Genomic DNA, 11,432 nt, shown 5'->3' on the forward strand with positions numbered 1-11,432 from the left:
GAAGCAAAGCATTGGATGTGATCGATCGACTTCCTTTGGCAGGCCGGGACCCGAAACGCGGCCGTCTTTTGCTGGCCCCCATTGTAGCGAGTCTTTGTCACATCCTGATTTGGTGGAGGAGCGTGGTGGTGTTGGCCAACCTTGGTTCCTGTAACTGTAACTTAGCCGGCCACGCTATCTGGACTGCACTTCTGACAACATACCCAGCCGAAGGAGTACACAACCATCACAGCCAGCTCTATGTTGTGTGGAACAGGTTCATCGCATGGTGTAGCCAACTGCTTCCAATTTTGAGCTCGCCTGCACTGCGTGCACCCGTCAGAGCTTCCCCGCCGCCGGAGAGGCAGTCACAGCACTCTGCAGTCGCACCTGCCGACTCCATCTCCATGCCCTAAGCGCTCGGTCCTTCCACCTCACCTCATCTGACTGCTGCTTCCTCGTCCAGCTCGCAGCATGGACCGCGACTCGGAAGTGCTGTCAATCACGGGAAAGAAGCGTCGCGCGACACTCACCAAGAACCCTCCGCCATCTGCACTCTCAAGTCGCCCTTCGTTAAGGAAACCGCAATCATCGACCTCGCTTCTCCAACGAGCCCCTTCAGCACCCTACCCTCGCTCTCAGCAAGCTTCACATTCCGCCCGCGATATCCACCAGCGAACACGTTCAAACCAGTACGCTTCGTCGCAGTCGTCATTCGAGCATCCGAGCAATCCAAGCACGAACCCGTCGCCGATATTTCCCTCGACCGACAGTTTCACCTATCAGTCGCAACCTTCGCAGTCGTACAACACCGACCTCGTGGGCGCTCCATTTGATGCGTCAGGACTTCTGTCGTCGATACAGTCAACAGCGATTAATGGCGATGCGCCGCCGGCCCCAACGCGAGCACCTCCGCCTCCACTAATGCACACTCACACAAGTCCTGATTTGCGCTCATACCAGTTACAGGGCTCCCAAACAATTCCGCCGGGAGGACAAACAATGGATACCACCTTTCCACAAGCTGATGGGACCATGAGTCCAAAGCGCTTTTCAGGCGAAGCGGTGAAGCCACCAACGGCACGGAAAAAGAGTGGTTTCAGCACTTTTATGAACAGTGTGCTAGGTTCGCCAAAAACCATAAAGATTTCTGCGCCTGAGAATCCAATGCACATGATCCATGTTGGCTATGACAACCAGACGGGCCAGTTCACGGGACTACCCAAAGACTGGCAGCGCATGCTGTCGGACGCAGGTGTGTCGGAAAATGAACAGAAGCAAAATCCAGAGATGATGGTGAATATCATGGAGACGTACAAGAGTAACACTGGAGACCAAGAACAGCATGTCTGGCAGAAGTTCGACCACGCGAAGCTATCAGAGTCGCCAGCGAGCAGTTCATCGAGCTACAAGCAGGGCGGCACTACACCGATCATTGGAAGCAGTCCAGGTTCTTTTCCCTCACAAACACCACAAATGAGCTCGGTCATCTCTCCACCACAAAGTCCGCGATTCCCGCAAAATCATGAAGGCAGTTTCGAAAACCCGAGACCGCCTCCTCCAGTGCCCAAGCTTCCAGCTGCAAGCACGCTCGCAAATATGTCACCAAGTGTCAACGGCATGATGCCCAGTAGGCCGGCTCCGAAACCACCCACACAAACCATGACACCTGCTCGTCCACCTCCGCCACCTCCAGTCAATACTCAGCAACAGCCGATGATACCACGGATGAGTCAGGACCAAGCTAGACCTCCTGCACCGACCGCCGCATCGTCTAACCAGACACCAGCGCTCCCATCAGCTGATGGATATCGCTCAAGATCGGGCTCAAAGACACAGTACACAGCGCCATCGCCAAAGGTCAGCCAAGGCATCACGAACCCGGTGCAATATCAGCAGCAACAGGAGCAAGCCATGCGAGTCGCCCAGGAAGCCATTCAGAGCAAGCAACTGGATCGTTCGCGAAGTCAGCGACAACAGCAGCCTCCTGTCAAACCCACACAGCAGAATCTACCTCCATCACAACAGGCACCAGAAGTACCACCGAAGATCGCCCAACAGAGTCCCTCACTACCTCAGCAAACTCAACAGTATGTCACAGTTGCTGAAAATGGGCAACAGACAACACCGAAGGTTGGGGCAGTTCCGGGTGCCAGACCGCGTGCGAGGCCTCGGCAACCAAGCAACGGCGCTGAGGTGGCCGCGAGGCTGCGAGCAATATGCAGTGCTGGTGATCCTACGAAGAAGTACACCAATCTCGACAAAATCGGACAAGGTGCGTCCGGCGGCGTATTCATGGCATTTGAAGCAGCAGGTGCCAAACGCTGCGTGGCTATCAAGCAGATGAACCTCGAACAACAGCCGAAGAAAGATCTCATTATCAACGAGATCATTGTCATGAAGGAGAGCAAACACAAGAACATTGTCAACTTCATGGATAGCTTCCTGCACGAAGGCGATCTGTGGGTAGTCATGGAGTACATGCAGGGCGGTAGCTTGACAGACGTGGTAACTTTCAACATCATGACGGAAGGACAGATAGCAGCTGTCTGCCGAGAGGTAAGTCTTTCACCAATCCCAACAACAAACTTGTCTGACATTTACAGACTCTCTACGGATTACAACATCTCCACTCTAAGAATGTAATCCACCGAGACATCAAGTCGGACAACATTCTTCTGTCGGAACGAGGCGACATAAAGCTCACGGATTTCGGATTCTGCGCTCAGATCAATGATTCGCAGAACAAGCGGACGACTATGGTCGGTACGCCATACTGGATGGCTCCAGAGGTTGTGACCCGGAAAGAATATGGGCGAAAGGTCGACATCTGGAGTTTGGGCATCATGGCCATCGAGATGATCGAAGGAGAGCCACCGTATCTTACCGAGTCGCCACTTCGAGCCTTGTACTTGATCGCCAAGTTCGGCACGCCGCGCATTAAGAATGAGCAGGACTTGTCACAGGTCTTCCGAGACTTCTTGTATTTCGCTCTCAAGGTAGAGCCAGAGAAACGCGCCAGCGCTCACGATCTTCTTCATGTAAGTATCCCGGATCTGTGGGTGGGAACGAGCTAACGTGAGTGAAGCATCCGTTTATGCAGATGTGTGCACCCTTACAGACTCTTGCGCCTTTGGTTCAATCAGCTCGCGAGAGCCGAGCAGCAGAGAAGCAGCAACGAGCGGGTGGTTGATTTCCCGATTCTGTACAATATTCTGATTCGTTCCGACAAATTGAAGAATACGGCCCGATCGAGCCACCAAGGCCCAGCGGTCATGGAAATCGATGAATACTTCGTGCCGAGCGACGTTGATGCGCCTCTGCCACATGATGGACGACGGAACGACAGCGCGCAATTGTCCTTTGAGAGTGCTGATGAATCCGCATACAGACACGTTGCTCACGCTGCCAAGGCAACAGAAGGTGTAAGGAGGCAGCTGCTGGCAAGACAATGTGGTTTTGACAGTGTACAAGTCAAGCGCATCGATTTGGATGGACTTTGTCCAAGTGAGGACTTACTGTCCATCGGCGGGCAGCTTACCGGCTCGTATGGCTGGCATGCGAGTCTCTGTTCCTGTCGAGAGCGGCATGACAACCCTCAGCACTCGGTGACCTCGACCTACATAGCTGAGGTCCGGCCAAGTAGCTAGACAGAAAAGCAGGTCGCACCACACATGTACTAGTGAACAAATGCTGTACCTCGCAGAAGTGCATGTCAACCGGCGTAGAGTGAGGCGATGACGCAGCTGCGAATTGCTAGCCAGGTTTGCCTCCGCCTAAGCCTCTCCAAAGTACGAACGCAGAGACGTTCCAGCGATTCCAGGCACCTGTCCATCTCAGTCCTCAAAACGTGCCAGCCGTCGATAATTCCGCCTTCCGTTTTAGCATTGCTTTCCGCGCGCATATATACACCCTTCCAACCCGGTGAGGACGACAGTTTGAGGCGTCAAAATCACCATGTTCCGCGCCCAGCAGAACGTCTTCGACGACGCGGTTGGTTAGTCTGCCTCGAATCCCATTGTACACGTGAGGCTAATCAGCGCCCACAGCGAAAGCCACGGACGAGAACTTGACGTCGGAGAACTGGGAGTTCATCCTCGATGTATGCGACAAGGTGTCCGGGAACGAGTCAGGGCCAAAAGAAGCAGTGGCTGCCATGATCAAAAGACTGGCTCATCGCAATGCCAACGTCCAACTATACACACTAGAGTTGGCAAACTCGTTATCGCAGAACTGCGGAGTTGCCATGCACAGAGAGCTCGCGTCCAGGAGCTTTACAGATGCCCTATTGCGGCTTGCGAATGATAGGGTGGGCATACTTGGCGATACTACTGGGCTAGGCTGATCAGAGTGCAGACAACCCATCAGCAAGTCAAGTCCAAGATCCTTGAGCGAATGGACGAATGGACCAAGATGTTCTCGAATAACACTGAGCTGGGCATTATGGAGCAAGCATTCATGCGGCTCAAATCATCAAGTACGTTGCGTTCACAAGCCATCACAGCCCAATACTAATGGTTCAGATCCAAACCTACAGCCACCGCAGGCACCCAGAAAGCAGCAAATCACACAGTACGATCGTCAACGGGAAGAAGAGGAGCTGCAGATGGCGTTGAAACTGTCGATTCAGGACAAGCCGTCCGCCCCTAGTCAACAGCCTGGCGCCGCAGAGCTGTCAGGGCAGTCGAACTCAAATACTCAATCAGCAACTGTATCACAGCCAGTGCAGTCCGGCACAACCGCAGCGACTGTCTCCCGTGTCCGGGCCTTGTTCGATTTCCAGCCATCGGAACCAGGCGAGCTTCAATTCAGGAAAGGAGATACTATCGCCGTTCTTGAGTCGGTATACAAAGATTGGTGGAAGGGCTCGCTGCGAGGCCAGACCGGCATCTTCCCTCTCAACTATGTTGAAAAGTTGCAGGATCCGACAGCAGATGAGCTGCAGAGGGAGGCACAGACCGAAGCGGAAGTCTTTGGTCAAATCAAAAATGTTGAGAAGTTGCTGGCACTTCTGAGCGTCAACTCAAGCGACGTCAGCAGTCGCGACAACGAGGAGATCACAGAATTGTACAATCAGACGCTGTCGATAAGACCGAAGTTGATCGAATTGATTGGAAAGTACACACAGAAGAAAGGTAAGCAGGACCACCTCACGCCACGAGATCGGTTTGGCTGACCTCCTCAGATGATTTCCAACAACTCAACGAGAAATTCATCAAGGCAAGACGCGACTATGAGTCTATGCTGGAGGCGTCGATGGCACAGAGCGCGCAACAGTACGGCAGACCCAGCCAGCCGTCATATGGCTATGGTGCCAGCGCTCCACCGAATCGCTACTACACACCGGGTAGGTTCAACTCGAACCAAGTTGAGACTAATGCATTGACGACCGCATAGATGGCCAAGTGCCAGTCGCAGGATATCCTCCAGGAGCGCCTCCACAGCAATTCCAGCCGCCATATCCGGTACAATCGCCTCCGCCTCAGTCGCACACCCCAGGTGCCCCACCTGTGCACCAGACACAGCCACCGCCCGGACACGATCCTTATGCAGCATACAACGCGCCACAACGTCGCCAATCGCACCACTCCTCCGAGCACCCGTATAACCCACAGGAAATGGGCACGTCCGTGTACGACTCGCCAGTCGACGGACAACCCTCGCGGCATTCATACCCACCACAACTCCAATCTAGCCAGCCTCCGCCCCCACACAATCAATCACAGGTGACACTCTCTGAGGCCGAGTACAGCGCCAGCGTGTACAGCCAAGACCAGCATGATTCGTCTGTCCAACATCAACCACCTCCCGCAGGCCCTAGTCATGCTCCATACCCTCCGCAGCAGGGCTATGGACCACCTCCGACCCAGCAGCCGCCTCCCGCTCCTAGTCAAGCTCCGCCAATGCCACCTCAAGGCACCGGCGGGTATGGTGCGCCGCCACCATCTGGTCCTTATCAGGCATATCAGCCTCCACCTCAGCAGCAGCCTGCTGGCTACGCTGGGGGTGAGCCGCAAAGGTATTATGGATAGAATCACATCAAGCCTCAATCGGGTCAGCGTGGAGTTGAGGTTTCTAGGGAGCATAGCATGGGCCAACAGCGTTGCAGAATCTCGGCCGATCAACGGACAGAGGAGCATAGCACCGGTCCCCAGCGGCGCAACATGCCAGCCGATCAAAGAGTAGAAATGCTTCGTCAACTTCATAGAGCGCGGCAGATGGAAAGGCGTTGAGACTGAGTATTCGACCATTGTCGACAGACCGCCAAGTCTGCGTACGCGTTGAAAGCGGTGCAGCACCACGTGAGTCGTGTAACAATGCTGGGGTGGCAACGACCGTCACCGCACGCAAGAGTGGGGTTACAGTTGCCATGCATGCATAGCTCAGACACCCTGGGACGCTCACTACTAGGAAGCCTTCGGATCGACGACAAGCAACGCAGTTCAACAGGGCAGAAGTCTCCAAGAGACAGGTTCGTTGGGACGGACGATCTCGCCTATCTACCTGCCTACGGACTCTAGCAGTCCATTATCCTGAAGACGCAGTAGGGACGGCGGAAAAGTGCGGTGTCGAAGGAAGACACATCTTGGTGGCATCAAGCCAGTGTTGGGGATCCAAAGGAAATGGAATAGAGCGAGACGGGGTGGACGATGAAATCAGACGAGATACCCTCGGGGTAGCAAGGCAACAGTCAAAGCCGGTAGTGTGCATTGAGCGAACTGTTGCCGTTACGTTTTCTGATGCCTTCGACACTTATTACTAGAACGCTGGCGGAGAGCTCAAAGTCACGTGCTCAATGTATTCAGTAGTAAGTCACGATATACGATTACACTTGGAAGATGAGGTCATCCGACCAGTCAGTGTCAATCCGATGCGAGGCAGGCAGTCCAGGACTGCTTACTTACCCTGAGATCTTACTTTGCTGATAGGTGGGCTCCCGAAGAGAGCAGACTGTGCGACTTTCGGAGCAAGACGCAGCGCGTGCCTCGGTCGGATGAAGCCGGGGTGGACTGTTGTCAGAAATTCTGCATGTGTAGGTCATTTGCTTCTCTGTTGTGTCTATATGCAAAGAGAAAACCGCAGCGCCGTATTATAGTCGAGTAGATAGGTGATTGTCGACGGCATCTTCGCTGGTGGACCAGGAAGATGTGCTTTCGTTGTCCTGCGCATAATGTCGGAAGTTTGTCGTTGGCCAGGATTGAGAGTTGTGAGCATATAGTCGCAAGCCCATCAGATCTGTCAAGCGAATCTGTAGCAAGACCAGTAGTCCGTGCCGCTGGCCTTTGCTGTGACACGCAGCCATTGATTGAGCCTTGGGACTTGTTGACCTATTTCTTATCCGAAGCCGACATGTACTGGTAAGCGCCAAAAGCCAACAACCCACCCACGAGAAGAACAGCGTAGAGCGCAACCCCAAAACCAGTATCGCCGCCAGAGCTCTTTCCCGGACCAGCAGCAATCTTATCGGTACCACCGATATTCTTCTTCGGCGGGTCGCCCTCAACACGCTTGAGATCGCCGATTAATAGCCCGTCGAGGATCTCTCGTGCTTCGTCGCTGTGGCCGACATCTTCAAAGGCTTCGGTGGCGTCTTGGCCGCCGACATCGAGCATGACTTCTTCACCTCCGCTGTGTTCGTGCTGTTAGATGGGCTATCGCAAGAGGCATGTGGGGCTCGGATCGGAAAGTGGGAGGGGAGAAATTGCCGGATGGGTATGGGGTACTGAGACTTACGGGTGCTCGTCGACGAAGGATGAGGCATTGTAGACTTTGTCGTGGACGACGATGTAGAGGTCCTTCTTGGATGAGTGCTTTGCTACTTCTGCGAAGGTGAGTTCTTGCGACATGGTTGTGGTTGGAGATGTGTGTTGGGGAGCGGTGGGAGGGCGGTGTGGTGTTGTCTGATGGGACTACTCGTAGAGGAGACAATGACAGAAGCTCTTGTAGATAGAAGCGCCGAGAGCGATTGCGTTGAGACTACTGGCGGCGAGTCTGAAGCACGAAGAAGCGCAGAAGTGAGAGGTAGATGTTGAAGACTTTCTCGGTGACTGCGCTCCGAAAGATGTGCAAGTTCTGGTTCGGCAAGGGCCCAGGGTAACGGCTGTGTGGGTCGGCAGGTGCCCAATGGAAGCACGCCTAAATAAATGAGACCACAGCTAAAGCAGGCAAGTCATCCGGCCTAGATGTCAGCCTCCCGAGCCTCTTGATGCCCATCTTCACGGCCCGCTCGTACTTCGTACTGCTTGTCCTCCGCGCTATTGGGTTCCCCGCATTCGAGCGCGTCGGAACGCGCACTATTCGAGTACGACGCCCAGCTCTTGTGATGCAGGACTGAAGGGCTTGCGCAGGACAACATGTCCGCCGGCATCGTCTACGAGGGCGTTCGCCGGCAGGACGAGGTTGACGAAGACGAGGCACGCCATCCTGGAGCAGCAGGATCTCAAGCGCAACGGCTCTTCTCAGGCTTGAAATTGTGGTTCTCGCATGGCGTTCCCGCACGAAAATGGCTGATGGATAATGCGGAAGCCAATGGCGCCGAGATCGTTCCTCTGGAAAAGCAGGCCGACGTTCGTCTTGTCGATCATGCCAGGCAGAACCAAGCACCAGGAACTCATTCATACCGATTCGTCGAGCAGTCAATCCGGACTGGAGTCCTGGAAGATCTCGAAGCACACCGCGTTGGCGTCACAGCACGTGTTGACCGGCCGGTAGGGAGTAAGGTCACTGGCCCTAGCGGTAAGCGCAACCCATACACTGAAGAGGAGGACCAGTTTCTTTACAACTTCGTCAAGCCCTTTGAATTGAAAGGCGGTGCTTGGAAAGGCAACGAAATCTACAAGCAAATCGAACGCGTGCGACCCAGACACCCATATCAGAGCTGGCGAGAACGATACATCAAGTATGTCAGAAACTCAAACCGCAGCATCACTGCCACTGTCAGCCAAGACGATGGCAGTATCGTCCCACAGAGCGTGGAGCTGGCTGAATCGCACCAGCAACCGGCCACAGTCGCGCCCACGCAAGCAGTCTCACGAGCCAGCGAGTCGTCGCCACGGAAACGTCAAAAGCTGGCGAACGGCTTCGTTGAACCAAATGAGCGACCTGTTCGAGCAAGAACGCCTACCGCGCCTGGTCCTAGCAATGGTGACACCACTCGAGCTCCCTCTCCCACTTCTCCTGCCCACCATATGAGAGTGTCTGTCCAGGTACCCGTCCGCAGTCCGGCTAGGGCCGAGCGTAATGAAGGAGCGGAAGACGTTCGGCCATCGCAGCAACTTGCACGTATGGATGCGAAGGCTGTGACCGTGACAAGTGCTGATGCAACCGAGCCAATCCTGGTCCCTGTTCTAGCTACGCCACAGCAGCACCGTCGGCAACCTTCTCCAGAGCTCTTGACTCCAGATAGTCAGAGAGAGACTCCCCTTACACCTGAAGAGCAGAGGATACCAGTCAAAGCTCCAGACTTCGTCTTCGGCAACTTCAAGAAAAGACACTTTAGGGGATTGTTTCGCATTACCAAAGACATCGTCGAATATGATTCTTCGCTATTGGGTGGTGCCTTCGATCAAGTAGCTGCAACACCTGCAAACAAGGACCTTGGACATACTGGGCGCGACTGGCGCATCTTTTGGCAATTCCATGTCTTGCCCGTCTGGCTTCAGGAACAAGGAAAAAATGCTCCTTCGGTGAGCCAGGATATTTTACTACCAGCATTCCAACAGTTCGAGCTCTCAAAGTCTAAGCGACCTGAGCAACCTGAAACTCACAGCGATGATGCCGAGCACGAAGAGGTGCAGCAAGCTGAGGCTGAGCCTGCGGAACAGCCGTCACAGCTTGTCAATGCTGACGACGAAGATGCGGAGTTCGAGAAGGTTGCCTGTACCCATTGCTTCACGCAGGAAAGCAACAGATGGAGGCGCGACAAGAAGGGCAATCTGCTGTGTACCGATTGTTGGGCACTGATGAGAGAAGGCCGCATGCGAAGCATGTCCGGAGGGCAAGTATTGATAGTGGATATAACCGACGATCAACAGGACGAGCGAGTCGCGGAGCAACTTTTGACACCCACGAAAAGTACGCCGGCAAGATCTCGAATCACAGTAGGCTACTCGGATGCGGGCGTACAGACATCACCGCTGCGATCTCCATCGCCTGAGCTTGCCAGAGCGACGCACAGCCAAATTGACAGTTCTTTGTCACAACCTGCGCCGAACGAGTCCCGGAAGCGAAGTGCTGGTCGAACATCGCAATCTACTTCGCAAGAAACCAAGAAATCCTCCCAGCAGGCTGCTTCTTCGCAAGGCGTTGATGGAGTGCATGAGGTTTCCGTGGAGCAGTCGTTCACGAAGGTGACAGACACGCCTCGCAAACGCCAGGTTCTGCTCGATGATGTTATTGAGATTCCCTCGACCCCCGAGCAGGTGATCGAACCAGAAGATGACATTGGACATTCAGCCAGACCACCTCTCAGAGAGCTACCAGTATCCAGCCCGGTAGGCTCGCCATTGTTCTTCCCAGAAGATGATCGTGAGCCACCGCCACTGCCTGCCCTTGCGGAAGGCTCACATGTCTCCTCTCAGCCTCTGAACGTCAGACTCCTGAGTGTCCGTGCTATGACCGAAGAGGCTGCACATTCGGACAAAGAGAATGACGATCCCAGCTCCGAATCTGTATATGCATTCGAGACTGCGCCAAACATTTCACAGGATTGGGATACTGCGCCAGAAGAGCCAGAGCCACGCCGGGAACGTGCTACCACTCAGGCTTTGTTCGATGCAACTGAGCCAGAAGCTGATATCTCTCTCCTCGATCTACCTGAGCCAGACGAAGGCTGGGCCGTGCTTGACGTTCCGCTGCCAGAAGAGGATGAGATCAATGGCGCCGGACAACCCTCTCCAGCCAAAAAGAAGGAATTTGAGGAGGTCGAGATATCTTCAGATGAAGCAGAGGACGAAGACATTCCGGCCGATGCAATGGACGCCTGGCTGGAAAGCGAGAACGAAAAGCACAAGGATGTGAGAGGCTTGAATAGGATGTTGTCGACGGCGATTGAAGCAACAAGTATGAACTTTGAGCTCGCATCCGAGATCGTGGTGCGGATGGTGGCCTACAGCAAGACGAATCACTGGCGACGATTGCGAAGGGAAGGTGGAAGTATCCCGCCTCCGAATGACGTTCCTGGATGTTGGACGGAGCAAGACGACAATCTGCTGATGAGCGAGGTCGAAGAGGAATGGGAGGCGGTGCTCGAGAAGCATGGGTTAGCTCATTGCGAGGCACGCCGGGAGTGGTTGGAGCAGTCCACTGAGTCGTAAGGGTCCTGGAAGCTTATGGTCTCGCGGGAACCAGGCGATTGTGGATGGACAAATTGTATTTCTAGACGACGACGATACCACAAACGAGTGTACAACAGAGAAAGATGCCCTACTGATCATGATATGACTCTTGTCAAC

The 11,432-nt window shown here is 54.3% G+C and overlaps 4 protein-coding genes across 4 annotated transcripts; 3 read left to right on the forward strand and 1 right to left on the reverse strand.

Moving 5' to 3' along the window:
* Positions 1-453: 453 nt before the first annotated feature.
* AB675_5240 (Serine/threonine-protein kinase ste20) lies at positions 454-3,172 on the forward strand (the record flags this gene model as incomplete). The annotated part of the gene is made up of 3 exons (XM_018145437.1): positions 454-2,538; positions 2,586-3,020; positions 3,068-3,172. The coding sequence occupies 3 exons, from the start codon at positions 454-456 to the stop codon at positions 3,170-3,172; spliced, it is 2,625 nt and encodes an 874-aa protein (XP_017999352.1).
* A 764-nt stretch (positions 3,173-3,936) lies between these two features.
* Positions 3,937-6,011, forward strand: AB675_5241 (Class E vacuolar protein-sorting machinery protein hse1; the record flags this gene model as incomplete). The annotated part of the gene is made up of 6 exons (XM_018145438.1): positions 3,937-3,976; positions 4,029-4,288; positions 4,336-4,456; positions 4,503-5,114; positions 5,165-5,326; positions 5,377-6,011. 6 exons carry the CDS (start codon positions 3,937-3,939, stop codon positions 6,009-6,011), a joined length of 1,830 nt encoding a protein of 609 aa, XP_017999389.1.
* A 1,296-nt stretch (positions 6,012-7,307) lies between these two features.
* On the reverse strand, positions 7,308-7,826 carry AB675_5242 (putative cytochrome b5; the record flags this gene model as incomplete). The annotated part of the gene is made up of 2 exons (XM_018145439.1): positions 7,308-7,608; positions 7,714-7,826. The coding sequence occupies 2 exons, from the start codon at positions 7,824-7,826 to the stop codon at positions 7,308-7,310; spliced, it is 414 nt and encodes a 137-aa protein (XP_017999241.1).
* A 507-nt stretch (positions 7,827-8,333) lies between these two features.
* On the forward strand, positions 8,334-11,294 carry AB675_5243 (uncharacterized protein; the record flags this gene model as incomplete). The annotated part of the gene is made up of 1 exon (XM_018145440.1): positions 8,334-11,294. The coding sequence occupies one exon, from the start codon at positions 8,334-8,336 to the stop codon at positions 11,292-11,294; it is 2,961 nt and encodes a 986-aa protein (XP_017999473.1).
* Positions 11,295-11,432: the final 138 nt, after the last annotated feature.

The sequence above is a fragment of the Cyphellophora attinorum genome (genome assembly GCF_001299255.1).
Source record: "Cyphellophora attinorum strain CBS 131958 chromosome Unknown Contig15, whole genome shotgun sequence".
Taxonomy (NCBI): domain Eukaryota; kingdom Fungi; phylum Ascomycota; class Eurotiomycetes; order Chaetothyriales; family Cyphellophoraceae; genus Cyphellophora; species Cyphellophora attinorum.